We start from the raw sequence: 18,104 nt of genomic DNA on the forward strand, positions 1-18,104 counted from the left end.
TTACAAAATCAATAATTATGCAGGCAAAATAGTTAGACAATATTAACTATATTAATATAATAACAATATCACGCCATAATGATATGGTTCGATGCAGCTACTGTTACTTAAATCTCACAAAGAGCAAAATAAAAATTAAACATTTATGTCTTGAACTACCGAAAATATACCTCACTCCGATCCTGTAAATACCTATTTAAAAACTGGTTCAAGTTAGTTTGCCTAATACCCTGTATATTTATATTTAAACTCATCCACGTCATTTATTAAAGGTTGCAATACATATACTAAATAAACTAACCGACCTTATTTTAAAGCAGTATTGATAAAAGGAAAAATTGATTTTTGGAAAAGCGTATTGTAGAATTTTGTTACGCCACTGGCCAACCACACATATGAAACTATAGGTCGTCTCGTTTTGTATAAAGACGCCCAAAATTATTTGAGAATATTATAACTTTAACCAATATCTTTAGTTTCAAATAAATCTGTCAATGAGGTATTTTAATAAAAAGATAACAAGGACATCTAATTTGCGTCTCAAAATTCGCTAACTTTTTATAATTCTTTCAGCATCTTAGCAATAAAACTCGTACATTTGCCTTTTGTTGATAACTATTATTTCGGCGTAAAAAAGCGTATTTTTTTAACAAATCAAATATGAATAGTCATTGCAATTGATTTGCCCGCCAAAACAGAAGACTCCAAAAGATGGCGCTTCTTATTGTTAGTAAAATTCTAAAATGGCGACAGAAAGTTTGTCGTAGAAAGTGGCGCATAAACTCGAGTAATAAACCCCATTAAAATGTAGAAATATTTTTTTTGCGCCGATAATAGCAAAATTTAAAATCGTAAAGAAAACGGTGATAATCGCGTGTGTTAAATGTGCTGCTCGTTTACGGATATATGTTATTGAACTTCATGAAAAGACAGTCTCCACACATCTCATGGAGCCATATTTATAAAATTTCGAACCAAATAGCTGTCATTTAATTACTATTTCAAATGAGAAGTGAGTATTTTTGTAGACGGTTTAAATTTAAGATGGCCCATTTTATTGTAACGAGAAATTTCTTCAGAGAAGGTCGTTAATTTCAAGACTTGTTTTGAAGTGGCCAGCGTTGATTCTCCCATGTCAGAGGTCACTATTGGTTTGATTTTTCTTGTTACAAAGCAACGTTTTCGAAGTATTTTGGGAATTGTTGTCATCGGTACAGACATTTTCTTACGTTACCTTAATAATTTTGGCCGATGCTGGACCAAAACAATCATCGCGGCACATTTAATGAAGTACCGAAAACAAAAAGATAGTAATTCAGTATTGATGTAATAAGTTTTGTTCAAGGTTACCAAAAATTGTTTCATATTAAAGACCGCAATTATCTCGATGTTATCATTGAAACAAAGGGGTCAGTGTGAATTTTGAATTATTCAAATTCTAGGGTATATTTGTTATACAAAGACTCTTTGAATACATACTCAACCTCCCTTAACTGATGTTAGGTAGGTTTTATTTGAAAATTATTTCTATTTGGTAGAAATAAGATGTTTCACGATTATTTGTTTTGACAGCACTCTGCATGGTGTGACAGCTTTTAAAACATTAGTACTGAGATTGCTAATTAACAAAAAAGGTGAATGTAAGGTAATATTTTATCCTCGGACAACTAATTATCCTTAATATATTTATAAAAAAATATTGCTATTTTTATTAAGGACCATTGTTTTCAATTTTGATTTTAATGAACTCCAATAGTATAATTATTTGAATTTTTTATGAATGGAATCAATGTCTAAGGATTTGTTGTTGTACATTTTAGATGGGATGGGCCAACAACTGCTTCCTTTGACGATCAGCTTCCTCAATCCAAGGTTTTACCAGAATGGATCCTGTTGGCCCATGGTATGCATCATACAACCGTTTGGCAGCGCAAGCTGCCGCCGGTGAGCATCACCCTTTAGCGGCAGCAGCTGCAGCTGCTGCTGCTGCTTCTTCCACCACCACTGCAGGATCAGCTGGAGCTGCTTCTGCAGCCGCTCCAACTACTGCTGTTTTGCCAGGTGGCTTTCTTTCGCCACCTCCTGTAGGCTATGAAACTGTCTTTAGCCCACTTTTCCACGCAGCTGGTGCAGTAGCGGCTGGCGGAGCCAAGTCTCATTATGTCACACAGGTTAGTTTAATTCAATTGTAGTTAACAGATTCAAGATTTTAAGAGCAATACATAAACCAGCCATACTAATCCAACCAAGGTAATTGAGACTAAAAAACGCTTAGGAAGGAGGGTATATTTTTTATATACAATGGGTTGAATAATATGTTTTTTCTACTCCCGCCTGTAAAATACCAATTACACACTGATCTAGCGTGCCGGAACCGTCACTTTACCATGTCCGTTTCGTTTCCCATGGATCCGAGCCGGGATTTTACCGCACGGTTTTGGCAGCAATCGCATGTTTTCCGAGATATTTCCCACGCTTTGAATTTTGACGGTTGTCAATTCTGGTGGTCATGTCAGTGAATGTATTAGTGTTGTTTTGCGAAAATGTACCCAAAAACTAACGGTCGGTCGTAGAAAAAGTACAGAATGCAACAGTCAAATAAATTCGTGAGTCAAATATCCTTTACCGCACTTGTTGCATAATATACTATTTCTCAAATTTTTTCATTTTAAGAAAAGTAGTTAAGGAAACCTACCCCTTACTGATTCAGTTATTGTGAATATGAAGTGGACAAGAATATAGAAAATAACCCTACTATGTAAGGATATTTTTTTTCTAGTGTTCACCTTAGGTTTATGAAAAATATATAATCGGATTTTTGCATTAAAGGTAACACAGCATAGGGCTTTAGCAGCCCAGGCCGCAGCTGCTAAACAGTCGGCTGAAGGCAACGAATTTCATCCCCAAGCACAAGCCTTCTTTGAGCAAGGGGCACCTGCCTGGCAACAAAACAGTCCATTTGGTATTTTGCCACATGAAAGTGTGGTTGCTACAACGACAAGCAAGGGGGTGTGTTACTTCTATCTGTGCTAAAAGTTTGTAAACTACTTAAATAATATGTTTTAGGTAGCATATGAAAATTTCAATGCTCACTTTGCTGTTGCCCAGCAGTCGATAAATAATCATATAAATTCACAGCTGGTTGCCAATTCGAAGGCGGCAAATATTAATCGGGCCCAAAGCCCACAGGTTTCCACAGCCACTATCAAGGTAAACTCCTCGCAAGGAAATTCAAGCACTTTTTTTCAGGTAAGAAATCATACCGCTTCATGATTTTATCCAGATTTGTACAAAACGATTATTTTATTTCCCAGGTGCCAGTAACTCTTTCCGAAAATAACAATGCTAAACCCTTCACTTCCACAAATACTTCCAATCTACAACAATCCTGCATTGTTTCATCACCATCTACAACAAAGGAATACCGAATTCCACAAGCACCCAACCGTGCTTTTATCAGCTCACCCAACCCACCATCACGTACTATTGAAAAATCTTTTACCTCCCCCCCAAGCAAACCTCAATCCACACCGCAAATTCAAACCAAGGCGCAAACTAAAATTTACTCAGAGTTGGGAAGCCAACGTGAACAACAACAACAGCAACAACGTAGCAATGAAGATAATCAAAGCCAGTCTTCCCCCATTAGTTTCTCTATAATGGATGCCCCAGGACGTTTGAACTACTCTGGAAGTAATGCCTCTGGGAAAAGGCCGCCGCATTTCCAACATAATTACAGACATTACCAACAGCAGCAGCCACCAAATTCAAACTCTGAGGACTTTCAAAGACCTAAAAGTGGCCCAGAGTATCCAAATAGGTAAATATGTTATGTTACTAATTCCATCCTTTGACATGTTTTTACTTTAAAATAACTCTATACCTCTTATTATTGCGACATGAGTGCCGCACATAATTTTTTTTTATCTTGATTCTTGAAAACGAGAATCAGTAAATCGTATTTCATTGCTCGATGTGTTGTACATTATTGGTCTAAATATAATGTTTACAAATTTCTAGTTCCAATGGCGCAGACTGCAATGTTGTGGTTCCTCGTAGACCAAGTCCTCTCCAAGCACATTCCCAAGCATCACCGCTGGGTCATGCCCAGAGCCCTGCCTACCCAATGTATAATAGTCCTATGAATTCCATGTCTTCGCCACAGCAAAATTCCAGTAATCAACAGGTAGTAAATTATTCATGGATTTGATGTCAGTTGGTATAATGAAGCCCTTATAGGTTGCACCACCATCACCCCTTGATGTATCAGTACCCAGACCTAATTCTCAGACTGGTGGCAATGTTGCCTATCCATCTGTTATTACAAGAGCTTTAAACACAGATAAAAATTTTGAAAGATACGAACATACGAACCAATCAAATCCGCCATCAAATCAGGTAGAATATCAATCAATAACAGTTATCATTTATGCTTAGTTTAATTTACCTTGTGTTGTATACAGGCTTGTTGGGATGAAAGGCAGAATCAACAGCAACAACAACAACAACAAAGAAAATTTCAAGGCAGTCAGCCTAACTCTCAGTCGAATAATTACAACAACAATAGTTCTATAGAGCTGGCACAAAGACAGCCTGAAGGTCAACGGCAACAATATTTTGATTCCAATAGTGGTCACCAGGTTACTTTACAAGACTTATCGAGTTGTCGGGGAGACCCCATGAGTATTGTGAAGAACCTGCAGCAACAACAAACATGTCAAGTGCAACAGCCTGAGATTAAACAAGAAATTGTTAAACCTCCCGTAAAGAGAAGGAAAAGTGTGGAGAAAGCAGCGCCACCTCCACCCGATGTACACGTTACAAGTAAGTTCAATTGACTCCATCCAGGTAAAACAAATCTGTGGTACCAAGATTTTGTTTTGCACTATGGTCGACTTTAATTAAAATTTTAGATCGAGTGCCTCCTCCAGCCCATAGTTCTGGTGCCAATCAGCAGCAGCAGAACGGTGTATATTTTGACTTTGATAGATGGAATCTCCCTCCTCCTTCATCAAAAATATTTAGCACCCAAGCTGCCTTACATCAACAACACCAAGGCTTGATGGTAAAAAATTATAAATGAAATATTATGGAATTTGGCTCATTAATTTCTTGTCATGAAGGTACCACATCCTCATGGACACCATCCTCCCCCTCCGTTGCCATACTTCGCCCCTTTTCATATAGCAAATCATCCTTCGGAGTTCTCTTCCACTGTTGAATTGACACCATTAACAAACTACAATGAACAGCAACCACCTCAGCAGCCGCCTCATCAACCGCAGCACCCGCCGCCACAGCCATACCAGCAGCCAGATGATCAGCCTAAAGTAGTAGTTCCAAACATAGAAGAGGAGCTTAATTTTTTATCTGGAGGTATTTATTTATATATAATACATTTTTTTGGTTGATTTTGGGTTAAGTATTGTTATAGAACTTTACTAGTTATACTTAGAGTTTATAACATTTAACCCACTTTCACTTGAAATTGCTAAATTAGTTAGCTATATTATGCAGGCACATTTTGTAATAATTATTTTCATTTTAGATACAACACCTCGGTCGGCAATAACTATGAACCACCAGCATCCCAAACAGGCCTCTGTCCCTCCAAAACCATTAGACAAACCGTGTGGTCCAGGGGCTGGCTTCATGAGCAGCTACCTTAAGTTCCTTCAGGGTGAAAGGGATACTTCACCACCTCCCTCGATGAGAGGTAAATATTTTGAATTTTCGTTTAGTCTGTTGGGTTGAACGACTAGTGTTATCATTTAGGAGGAGGTGCAGGTGCTAGAAAACAGACAACTACCGCATGGACTCGAAAACCAACGGAAGAAACGGGTGTAAAACCGCCGCCTCAGCCGGGGGGTGTGAGCGGGCCCCCTGATACTAATGGCGTAGCAGGGGGCGTGCCATTGCCAACAACAACTTTACCGCACTTGACTGGACCACCTCCTGGCCTAGTCACTAGGTTGACTACCAGTGGAGATCCTCAAGATGATCCACGGTTTGTTTTTTTTTTATTTTTATTTTGTTTTCTGATCCAAGAGGTTTCAATTGGATGTTAGTATTATTAATTATTTTAAAGCATAGGTTTCAAAGATGAGACAGTTTGTAACTCTATTGGGAAAACCTATTAAGATCCTCTTGTAGAAATAGGTGATTTTATTTTAAACAGTCAGTTATAGGGAAATAAAAGTTTCTGGCACTCTGTAAAGATATCTGTCACATTGTTGACAAGAGCCGCTAGCTTAACAGGTTCGTCCTTTGTACCAAAGACATAATATCCAAAGGAGACCTGATAAATATCTAATAAGTTTCAACTGGCAGCCAACATAAATATACATTTATTGATGGCTTGTTCCCTAACTTATGGTCACACAGGTCTACAAAATTAAACTTTTTGAGAGATATTTTTCTTTTGAAAACTGATTTTATCTAAGTTTGGTAGGCTGATTTCAAAAATCATCTGCATTTATTTGTATCACGTAAGGTTTTTTTTGCAAATAATAAAGGTATAAAAAACGATATTTCTAAAATAATTTATTTTTTTATTCAGTAAAAAAATGAAATTCTAGTTTAAAAAAGTGACTCAGACTCAGACTTTTTTGAATGAAATCTTCGTCCTTTTGCCAGAGAGCTACGTTGTCTTTACATTCGGCTTAGTGTTTTTAAGGGCATATCCCTAACATCCAGCAGTAGTCTGACATAACCATTCTGCTCCATCTGCATTGGTATCGCTGTTCCATTTCCTTAATGTCCTGGTGAAACCTCTCTCCCTGTTATTCGCTAACTGCTCCAAGATTTTCAGAAAAATAGTTCAAGTGTGAATACAGAAAATGCACTTTCAAACTCATATTGCAACCTAGACAATGAAAGTTTTGTAACATGTAACAACACTTCCATAGTCTTCGTTCTTAGAGTTCCCAGGAAACTTATCAATTACTTCTTTAAATAAAACGCTTTTCTCGACATTGTGAAATTTGAGTCATCTGGGTCGGAATTAGATCTCTGTGATTCTGACGATATGACGTTTTCTAGTTCCTTTGGGGCAGTAGGTATCGGTACATCTGGTCCGTGAGGAATTGGTTGAATAGCAGAGTCAAGATCGAGATACACAGTTTGTTTCTAATTTTGTCTGTCAAATCCTTGAAGATTACATGAACAGAAATCATCACTGTGATTCGTGGGCTCTTGCCATAGGAACACCAAAGCTTAAACATTTCTTCCTACCTTTTTGCCAGATTCTTAATGCTCCAACGTAAACAGGACTTGCCTTGGTCGCCGATTTTTACACCAAAACAAGCGTGGTATACATTTTTCACAAGTTAAAGTTTGCCTTTTTTTACTATGATATAACTACCACAGATTTAATAAAAGTTATTTGGATTGTTCACACAATGTCTTCTTTCCATATTTATACGTTCTAGAACACTAGAAATACGCAACAATGAGGACAACAGCCACGAACACAGTGGCGCGACGACAACCAACCTGCGCATAAGCAGGTTACAACTGCTTGCAGGTTACTGATGCTTCCGCGCCAACTCTGTTGCTTTGCAGACAAATCTAATATTATGCAGTGTTGCCAAATCACATTGAATTTTATAAAAAATCAATTCATTTAAAAATCATGCCTAACATGGAGCAAACATATTAATATCATAGGTATGTATATTAATAAAATAACATTTTTAAGATATGGAGCGCTATAAAAAAAATGACGTGATTGAGCTAAAATTTGGCGTTTTTTGGGAAAAGGGCTCCCAAAAATATACAAATAAGCGAACAGCTTTCAAACAACAAAGTCACTGTAGATCTGGTTTGGCTTAGCCAATCATATTCTAAATATCAAAGTTTTCAGTTTATGCTGTGCGATGTTATCATGCGTGTATCTTACCTATGAGAACTGAAGTAAGGATAATCGCCACTGGTTTTTCCACACACAAGGGAGCACAAAACCATTTTAAATAAATGTGGCATGTGGTCGACATTATTGTAGAGTCGATGACGTATCTCATTAATTCCTTTTTGCATGGATCCTTTCCCAGCATTCTAAAATCACACCACTCTATAAAAAAACGCTGCAACAATTATTTCAAATTATAGAGCTATAGTACTCCTATCCGTTTTTTCAAAAACCTTCGAAAAAGCACTGCATTTAAGACTTCAAATTTTTTTGGAAGCTCGAGATCTTTTTTCCGGCATGCAATTTGGTTGTCGAAAAAAGCGATCAACGCGGGATGCCATTCTCTCTTTATGTAAAAGCATAATTTTGGGAAACTAGAATAAAGGCGGCATGTGTTTTGTTTGATCTACAAAGAGCATTTGACTTGCTCGATGTTGATATTCTAGTGGACAAGCTTTGTTCATATGGTATTAGAGGTAATGCCTTAAATTGGTTAAGGTCTATTTTTGGGGGTCGTACTCAGTTGGCTAAAATTGCGCGATACCTTAGGATTTGAATTTTCTCTGTAAATTTGAAATTTCTCTGATTTCAGGTCAGTGAATTACGATACATCTCAGGGAAGTTTACATGGTCCTTTATTGTTAATAGTGTTTACAAATGATGTGTTTTCATCTTTCCGCCATACTTATTTTTCGTTTGCGAATGATGCAGTTTCTACCCTTTCTGCGGTATCGTCTGAGCAACTTAGCATCGCAACCAAGACAACTGTTGAGCAAATAAAACATTATGCAAACATTAACAAATTGATATTGAATGAAAGTAAAACTAAGATGATCGCCTTTTCAACACTGGATTTAAATAAAAGTTTATTAAGTACGTTTCAATAAAAGCCCAATCCAACAGAAAAGTGTTGTAAAATTCCTCTGAACAGGTGTACCACATTCTCAAAAAACTTTCTGTTTACTGCTTTGTCATATGGAGGCTCCGCCATCAGGTTTCTTTCCCCTTGTTAAAAATGTACTATTTTTCCTATATCTATTCCTGTCTCAACTACGCCTTGGTTTGTTGGGGAGGTTCCCCACGTGCGGAGTAAGTTTTTAGGATGCAGAAATGCATTTTACGGACTATACTGTCTAAGCCGTGGAATTTTTCATGTCGAGACCTATTTCCACAACACTCTTTATTGACACTTCAGATATTCAGTACAATTGTTTTGACTGTAAAAATTTATAATAAACTGCCTATCGAACTGAAGGAGATAGCTAGTCAAACAAAATTCAAATGCACTCATAAAGACAAATTGCTACGCCTCGCCTATTGAAATATTAAGGATGTTTTTTCTTGTGATACCTTTTAATACGTTTTCGTTGTTTGTTATTGTTTACATATTTCTTATTGATATAACATTATTATTCATTATTATCATTAACATTCGTATTATACTGACAATATACACCACTTCCAACTCAGGTCTTATGGAAATAAAGCTATCTTTATCTTTGTTAATAGCGATAAAACACTTTTCCAATCGCGAAATCACCGAAATTCTACTTCCAAATTTTAAATGTCAATAGCCCCAAACCATGTAACGTCTAAAAGTCGAAATTTTTACATATAGTAAATTGGGTAAATGTGGTCGAGTCTCTCGATATAGTGTCTTTGGTTTCTACCATAATAATTGGTGCGGTTTTTGCAACAACAATGTGAGTTATTTTTGAGTTGGTAATTTGTTTTTAAACATTAGGTACTTTCCTTTGCCTAAAGAAAGAAAAAGAGACACGTTTGATAGTTCAGACGACGGGTTTAGCTCGGAAGACGATTTTTTCGGTGGAAGGAAACAAATTCCAAAGTCGGCGGAGCCAACCAAGGAGAGGGACAAACCGTTGCAAATGCCTTTGTCTAAACAACAAAAGCATGGCAGGTCTTCCAAACCAGGCGGAGCGACGGAAAGAAAACGAGCCAAAGTGACGGATAAGGACAAAACGCGAGAGTTTAGGGAGAAAAATAAAAGGGACAAGAACAAAGATAAAGGTAATCTACTTTGGGTAGCTTACGGTGGGGTCCAAGATGCGTCAACCATAGTCGGGATAAATCCGATTTACCGGTGTCCATTCAGCCACGTAGCATACTAGACAGTGTTTCATTTCTAATCTGCTCTTAAATTTTATGCATATTAAGTGTTATGGCCTGGACCAAATAAATTTTCATCATCACCGATGAAGCTGTCATTTCGACATATCGACACGCACTAATAACCAAACAACTTTGGAAAATGGTTGCAGAAATATTTTGAAATCTCAAAAAAAAAGAAGAATGATATATGGAAGTGTGGAATCAATGTAGCATTAAAACTTTAGTTGGTCCAATATATATGAATCGATTCAGAACATGTTGAAATATTCGGCAGTCTTTCAAAATAACAATTTATTTAGGCCCACACTCTTTATATTTGATTGTGGTTGCAGTTTTCCTTGTAACGGTCCTACTCATAAACCTCGAACACAGAACAGTTTTACTTCTAAATCTGCAGACCGTAAATATAAGAAAAATGGATTTTACAATAAATCAAGTCCTTGCGACCTTACTTTGTGAATTTTATTTTAGAATTTATTTTAGAGATTTTAGAACAATACATTTTGGAATATTAGATTTAGGAGATTTTGATTTTTGAAGGATTTTTGCTGTTTCGTATCGAATTTTGTTAGCTGCTTGAGATGGCAGTTTGTTTAGGATAGACTCGACAATTTAAATGATTTCCCCTTTTGGGATAATACATGGAGCAAGGACAAAGTTGGAACCTTTTGCAAGAACTGAAATTTCCGTATCTGAAAGTTAGTCCGATGATACATTTTGTAGTTGAAAAGAGTTTGATAGTTTCACTAAGGTTGACGTTAATTTTTCAATTTTTTTAATGTGATTCTAGGTAGAAGATAAACGAAGATTTTCAGCTTTGTTATGAATTCATGTTTAAAAGGGTATCAACTCGAATGGGGACAAGATGGAAGCAATTTCAAGATTTAGAGAGAGAAGAGTCTTATTGATTTCGAGTTTGATACCCTTTCTAGCAAGTTTACTTTATCTGTGGTTCATATATTTATTGACTAAATATTCGGTTCATCGAATGTTACGCTAATCGCGACCCATGATTGAGTGTGCGGTTTCACTATCTGGACAGTGGTAATTGAACTTATTCAGCCCCTAGCCCTCAGGGATATTTTTGTATAAAAACTATTTAAGATTGAGATAGATTAATAATATTTGTTTTTGGGATAGTTTTTAATGGTCTTGTTCATTGTCCATTGTTACAGCAAAACAAGTAGAAAATGTGCCTAAAAGAGAACAGACCAAGCGTGCAGTGAAAGGCAAGAACAATTTGTCGGACATTATTAAGGATGATAATGAACCTGAGGAACCACCTGAGTTTCAGGACTCTGAAGATTCTGATCCCGCCTGGACACCTGCTGCTAGCAATACTGAAGAGGATGGTATTCCTGTTAAGAAAAAAGGCAGGGGTAGACAAGGTAATGGTCTAGTGCATTGGTTAGCAACCATTTTCGAATGGCAGGCCATTTTCATAGTAAAACTTTTTATGCAGGCTGCACATCCAAATGTAACTTAAATAGTGCTTTTTTTATACCATATATGAGTATAAATGTTATTAAAAATAAATATAGAAAAAAATACAATTTTTTAATTAAAGGAAACAGAAAACGAAAATACAATTACATATGTATAAATATAAGCTGGAATTTTTTTGATTTTTGTAAATAGCTCGTTGATTGACTTTCCTTTGCCTTGTAATGTTATATTTGATTTATTGAGGTAAGTTGTAATGTTTACAAGAAAAGCTAACTGGCTTATCCATTTAAAATTCGCATTTTGTTACATTTTTATTTTTTTCCATTTGAGATCCTGCATATTAAAAACATCTAATAGTTTCAAGTTTTCTATTACACAAAATTGTTTATCAATTCCACGTATAAATATTAACAATTGAGCGGTTGCTAGTTATATTATTGCTTTCATCAAGTGCAACTGAAAAATATTTAAATTGTAAAGAATTTTCTTTTAATTTATTAAACATATTAGTTGATACAGTTTCAATACGTCGAACTACTGTAGGTGCAGACAAACTAATTTCTTCAAATTTTTAATTTTTTGCCGGACAAATTTCGTTGAAAGCAGCCGAAATATATTTTTTTAATGAACCTTTCGAATCTCGAAATATGTAAGGACGTTTTGACTTTCGAGCTTTGAACGTTTGAAGTTTGTTCTTTACAATCTTTTTTTAAATACGTTTTGTTGTACTTCTAATGATTTTTGTACAGAATTAATTTTTATTTTGCCTAAATTGAGATTTATATTAACTTTTGGGTTTTACTTATGGTGAGGCTATAAGACAGTGAACAAACACATCACTAAGCAGTATTTTTTCCGCAAAGTAGTATTTGTATATACCTTCTGTATATCATCTTTCCTAGTGGACTTTCTGTTTTCTTTATTTCTAGCAGCCCAGTGAGCATTTTACCTTCGCTAATATCTAGAATGAAGCCAGTGCATCATTGAAAGTTCTATTCATTAATAATTCCTTGTTCCAAAGGTTGACTTCTTTATCGTTTGTTTGATCCTTTTCATAATTCTATCACTCCAACGTAGAGAGTCAACTTAATTGTGTTGTAACTCTTTTTTTTTGCCCTATCACTCTTAAATATTTAAACTGACTGCAGTGTATTATGGTTTTTCTACCTCCAATATCTAGATCACTGCGATGAAACTGATTGAAATCTTGAAAGGCAAACTGGCAAAGAAAAAGAGTAAAACTTGACAATTGCTTCAAATCGCCTGTTCCTAATATTGAAGTTTACTTAAGGGAAACATGTTTTCCTAGGCGGTACGAAAACCAAAAAGGGAATGAAAAACCTTATTGCGGCCGCGGCGCAAGGTGCGGGCATCAACGATTCTGATGGTTACCCCAGTGAACAGCCTAAGAAAAAACCAAGCCACAAGAACAAACAAATAGTGCCCACCTTGGAAGACAATATCGCAGCCTCGATGCAAAATAGTTTCGTTGCTAATGATGACAATCCTTTTAAGGTAACGAGATTTTTCTTTGTTTCTTAGTGATTTTCGGCTTAGGTTGAATTTCGTTTGTAGCCCGGTGAGTTTGTAGTTATCAAATCGGACTTAGGGCAAGAGTGGCCCCCGATTTGGAGGGTGGATGGTAAAACATTGCTGCAAAAGTATGAACCATTTGAACAGAATGGAGTTACACTTTACAGGAATATATCAACAGTGAGTTTTTTTTGTTGATCCCCAATTAGTATTATATTTAATGAAAAATAAAAAAATATATTTGTGCGACCAACTCGTATTTTTGAATAAAAATTAATGTTTATGATTTTTATAAGTTAATCTTGTTAACTTATAAAATTATGTTTAAAAATACTATCTTAGTGACAATTAATAACTCTGGTATTATCATTAGTACACCTCCTGGACGCCGGAAAGTAAGAAGCAATATGTGTCCGTCCCAGTGAAATATAAGTCACAGACGCAGCTGGAAACGATAGTTGTGTTCCTCAAAGAGGAGATGACGATAATCGACCCAAAATTCCAGGAGCAGTGCATGAAGCAATGTGAAAGCTATCAGGACAATTTCGAAGTCTATATACAGACTCTAATATCACAAGCGCTTGACAGCAACTTCCTTATGGAAATTTTCCAGGAGAAAGGTGCGTGAAATGCTTTAAATTGCCTTCGCGTATGCGATGGGGAATAAGTGTGCAAACAGTAGAAAACATTTTTTTTTGTGAATAATATCTCCATAAAATAATTCAGAATGAGGAAAAAAATGCGGTGAAAGTTTGAGCCCTTAATATTGATGGGAAGGGGTCTATCTAGGTCTGTATTTTAATTTTTTTTGTTCTGATCTCATTATTGGATCCAAATAGTCCAAGGATTAAGGTAATCTGAATGTATTTTGGTAGGAAATTCAATTCTTTATAAAAACGGTCTTAATGAAAATTTTCTTCAGGCGAGCATTAAACAGTAATGACTTGGTGGTTTTACTTTGTCATTTTGCAATTTGGAACCTTATGGATTTTTATAGGGAATTCAATGCTTTACAAAAAAGTTCTTTGAATAATTTTTGGTAAAGTTATTTTTTAAAAACCTATTCAGGATCATTGAGCAAAACATTGTTTTTTTCATTTCTCACTCATTTTTTATCAAATTCGTATTCTACATCAACAAAAATTATACCAATACAAACACTAAAAGTAATTTTAAAAATAACAATAGCAATAACAACAGTTTTAACTAAGCGTAAGAACACTGCCTTTGTGTTCGTCCCCACTATAGGTTCTAAAATAGAAAGTTATAAATAGATATTAACAAATATAATATACTAATGCGTAAAATATTGTAACTATATAAATAACTGTTCTATTTAAAATTATTTTTAGTGATTCTATTGATTATGTAGAATATGAATTTGATCCATTGAGTGGAAAAATTGGGTGAAAAATGAATAAAATCTAGGATTTCATTTTTTTTTCAAGTTTGGTTCAACTAAAACTTAAAAAATAACTTTATGAAAAACCTTGTACGGCATTAAATTCCCTTTTAAAATCAATATTGTCCTTTTTTGAATATTGAGCTATTTGTGAGGAAGAAAATTGCAAAATGGAAAAGTAAAATCAAAAAGCTTATTAATTTTTAAGGTTTAGTTTGTTTCTTTGATACAAATTTCCTGAAAAAAATATATTGGACCAATATTTTTACTTGAATCGTTTGGCTGTTTCAACCCAATAACGAGATCAGGACAAAAAAAGGAAAAACAAATGATTTTAACCATATATTTTTCATAAGAAAAATTGATTTTTTTAGCCGAATGTAGTAAACAGGTTACTTCACTTACATTACATTACAATTACATTTTTAGATGAATATTTCCTAACAAACGTCCAAACCATTGACGAAATTACCGACATTAAAAAGCAAAAACTTCTCAGTCTGTTGAAATGGCCTACGTCATTACAAATGGCGGTGTGCACGTGGCCTTGTTTCAACATTATTCGGGAAATTGGGCAAGTCGATGCTAGTACGAAGATATGCGCCGGGTGCGCCAAGAACTCGGTCGCTGTCAGAGTGCTAATGTATGGCCAGCCTTACAACGCGACTACGTTGGAAGGTTGTCAGCCGGATCCCAATGCCATAAACGAGAAGGTAATATTTGTCAAAAAAAAAACGAAAACAAAGTTCCAACAAGCTTTCGTTTCATTTTAGGACTTTTTCATGTGTAGAATATGTGCAAGTCGCGTAGAACTTTCGAGTAAAGTGATACATCAGAAATATCTTATGTATATAGAGTGTGCGAAACGTGTTAGTGAAAAACGGTCTTCCGACCAAACCAAGGACACCACTTGTATATTAAATGAACTATTGGCGGACGAGAATTGGCTGAATCAGGTGAGTTTAGTGGTAATGTATGGAGTGTCTCAAGTTCGATGTAATGTTGGGCCGGAAAAGGAGGAATATCAAATCTGCAGAACAATTTTGTCTGTGACCTGAAGAGTGTTTCAAAAATCGCGTTTTTATTACCTTATATCAATTTCCCATACCTAATCGGAAAGGTTTTAGATCCAAAACAAAGTTTATTAAAAAAAAAAAAAAGATTTGTAACATTTGTCTATTTACTCATAGACAATTGGAACATGAAGATACAAAAATTTCCATGATCGGACAAACATTTCAATAAAAGGGGCGCAAAGGTACAAATAGTGACTGCTTGCTCTCTTGGTCTCATACCAAGACTTGATATTTTTTCAGTGGGTCCAGAATTTTATTACGTAATTAATTTCAATCCATTTCAATGTTTTTTTGTTAACAATAACCGTAAGTGTTCAAAATTATGTTTTATATGATTTCATAGCCACCTCTCACAGATATGCCAAATTGATTTTCGTCCAGAATGGTATAATAATAATTTAAACACCCTGTACATCGTAGAAAACTACAAACATCCAGTACCCAACATACTGACGAACTGCAGCCAATTTGCAGCTTTCTAAACATGCACATGTGGCAGCCATAAGAATTTAAATCAAGGTTCTTACTCCTGACTGAGTTGGAACCCCGTCCTTTTTAGTCTGGGCGCTGGATTCAGAGTTTTCGATAAGTTGTTTTTATTTTATCTGCCCAATATACCACAACAATGTAAAAATAACTGTAAATTGAAAAGCAAATAAGCTACAACTAAACATATACCTTGAATAGTTCTATTAGAAAATTTTAAGATAAGATGTTATTTAAATTAGGCATTTTTTTTAACATTTTCAATTACAATTTTCAATACTGTTTGAAGTTATGAAATGAAAAAATGAAAATAGAAAAGCTAATTATAAATATTAATAATACAATTTGCAAAGTCGGAGTTGTACACATTTATAATTGTTTATCTTTCTTTACTGTATTCCAAACAGGCGGCGACAACAAAGTTTTTGAAAAAAATTCTATGGTATTCATTTTTCATATACTTTTCCTTAAGTTTTAAGGTAACTTGGCGAAAGTTAATTTAAAAAGTTTCAAATAATGCCGAGAAAAAGATGCAATTAGGTATAATGAACAATCGCAGCTGATAATTTTAAATATATTGGCACTTTTAAAGAAGTAGTTTTTTTTTTAATATTTTTAACATGATATATAAAAAAGATTAAATAATCAAAATTTGACGAAATATTCTGTGAAACAAGGTATGAAATACGAATTTTCGTAATATTTTTCAGTAATAATGGATTTTTTTTTGGTGTGTTTGGTATGATACTGGTGAAAATTGGTTTTCTTAGATGATGAAAGTGAAAAATATTGGATACCCGAACATGTTTTTATGTTTTAGTAGTTAAGATAGCCATGAAAATTTAACTCCTTGTTCCGCCAAAGTTCAATTGACTGATTGAGAACAAAACTTAATTAAAAAGGGAAAAATTTGTTGGGTGTAATCCATTTCATTAGTTCTTTTTTTTTCAGCTCTTCTTAGAGGTGCGTACATTGTGGTCGGAAATAGACTGTATAGAACACAGTTATAAAATGAAAAACGTGTATGCACAGTGAAAGTGATTAATTTTAAGCTGTTTATTTCCAGTGATGAACATTTTGAAATCAAAATTGTGTATATTTCTTGAGAGTTTATATGATAAAAGAAAAACGTAATTTTAATTACTATACATTGTAATTGAAATATAGTGACTAGGAATCAGTATGCATATAATGAAAATAACGTATATAATTTTTTTTATTAGCATGATTGTTAATACCATTTTATGCTGCGCATTTTTATGTTTCTTTGTGCTCTGAGTATTGTTTCAAACGTGATATTCATTATTAATATATAAGTTTTGTTAATTTGTAAATTATCTGCATTGGTTATTTATAAGGAGCACAAAAAATCATCAAATAAGAATATTATCATTTCTAGTTTTGTGTTTTTATTTATTCCAAAAATCGGGAAGAATTAAAGTTGCAGTTTTTTTATTACGTTTCGAAGTTCTGTTGCGTTTGTAATACCCAGCGCACTGAAATTGTGTTTGAAAATTTAATTGAAGAACTGTCTACAAATAGAGACATTGCTGTAGAAATAGGAGTAATTGCTTTACAAAGAAATATAAAAGTTCTATTTTTATACACCAAAAAGCACTGAAAATAAATGTATCAAATTTATGATACTAGGAATAAGCTTACAATCGTTGGGCGTGCACAGCCAAAATTCCAGACAATTCTAGCAAAAATGACTTTTTCATTTGGCTGTTTAGCTGTAATTTTTTTTGATATATTTTGGCGCCCATAAGTGAATGGTCTTTGTCGAAAGTAAACTTGTAAGGGTATTTTGATAGACTGATGTGTCTAAATGACATTTGTTTAATGAGTTTATATGCGATGAAAACATTCTTGATGATAATATTTACTATCTTGCTTTTAAATGGTTCCATCGCCGTTAAAAATAAAAAGTCAAAGGAAACGGCTGCGCAATTTGAGCTTATTGAGGGAAACTGCAATTACGCAAAAGACTCAGATATGGTTTTCCACGAGATTGTGAAGAAAAAGGAAATCCCGTTTTTCAAACGGAATGCCACCACATCCTGGTTTGGAGATGAAACAATTTACTGCATAAAAGCAATTAATGAGTATAAAAGGAAAC

The 18,104-nt window shown here is 34.7% G+C and overlaps 1 protein-coding gene across 2 annotated transcripts; it reads left to right on the forward strand.

The window, feature by feature from the left end:
* Positions 1–746: 746 nt before the first annotated feature.
* On the forward strand, positions 747–17,383 carry LOC132704443 (uncharacterized). 2 transcript variants are annotated; one of them, XM_060674442.1, is made up of 20 exons: positions 747–1,012; positions 1,821–2,171; positions 2,830–3,009; positions 3,067–3,249; positions 3,315–3,820; positions 4,021–4,186; positions 4,240–4,398; positions 4,464–4,824; positions 4,914–5,065; positions 5,124–5,376; positions 5,549–5,716; positions 5,776–6,007; positions 9,654–9,940; positions 11,218–11,430; positions 12,798–13,003; positions 13,064–13,201; positions 13,395–13,641; positions 14,853–15,136; positions 15,197–15,379; positions 16,937–17,383. In XM_060674442.1, exons 2-20 carry the CDS (start codon positions 1,884–1,886, stop codon positions 17,018–17,020), a joined length of 4,290 nt encoding a protein of 1,429 aa, XP_060530425.1. In that variant the 5' UTR covers positions 747–1,012; positions 1,821–1,883; the 3' UTR covers positions 17,021–17,383. The 2 variants fall into 2 exon arrangements, with proteins under 2 accessions (XP_060530425.1, XP_060530426.1); XM_060674443.1 differs by lacking the exon at positions 747–1,012 and adding an exon at positions 1,127–1,141.
* Positions 17,384–18,104: the final 721 nt, after the last annotated feature.

Source organism: Cylas formicarius, unplaced genomic scaffold (assembly GCF_029955315.1).
Source record: "Cylas formicarius isolate icCylForm1 unplaced genomic scaffold, icCylForm1.1 PGA_scaffold_7__23_contigs__length_41026272, whole genome shotgun sequence".
Taxonomy (NCBI): Eukaryota; Metazoa; Arthropoda; class Insecta; order Coleoptera; family Brentidae; genus Cylas; species Cylas formicarius.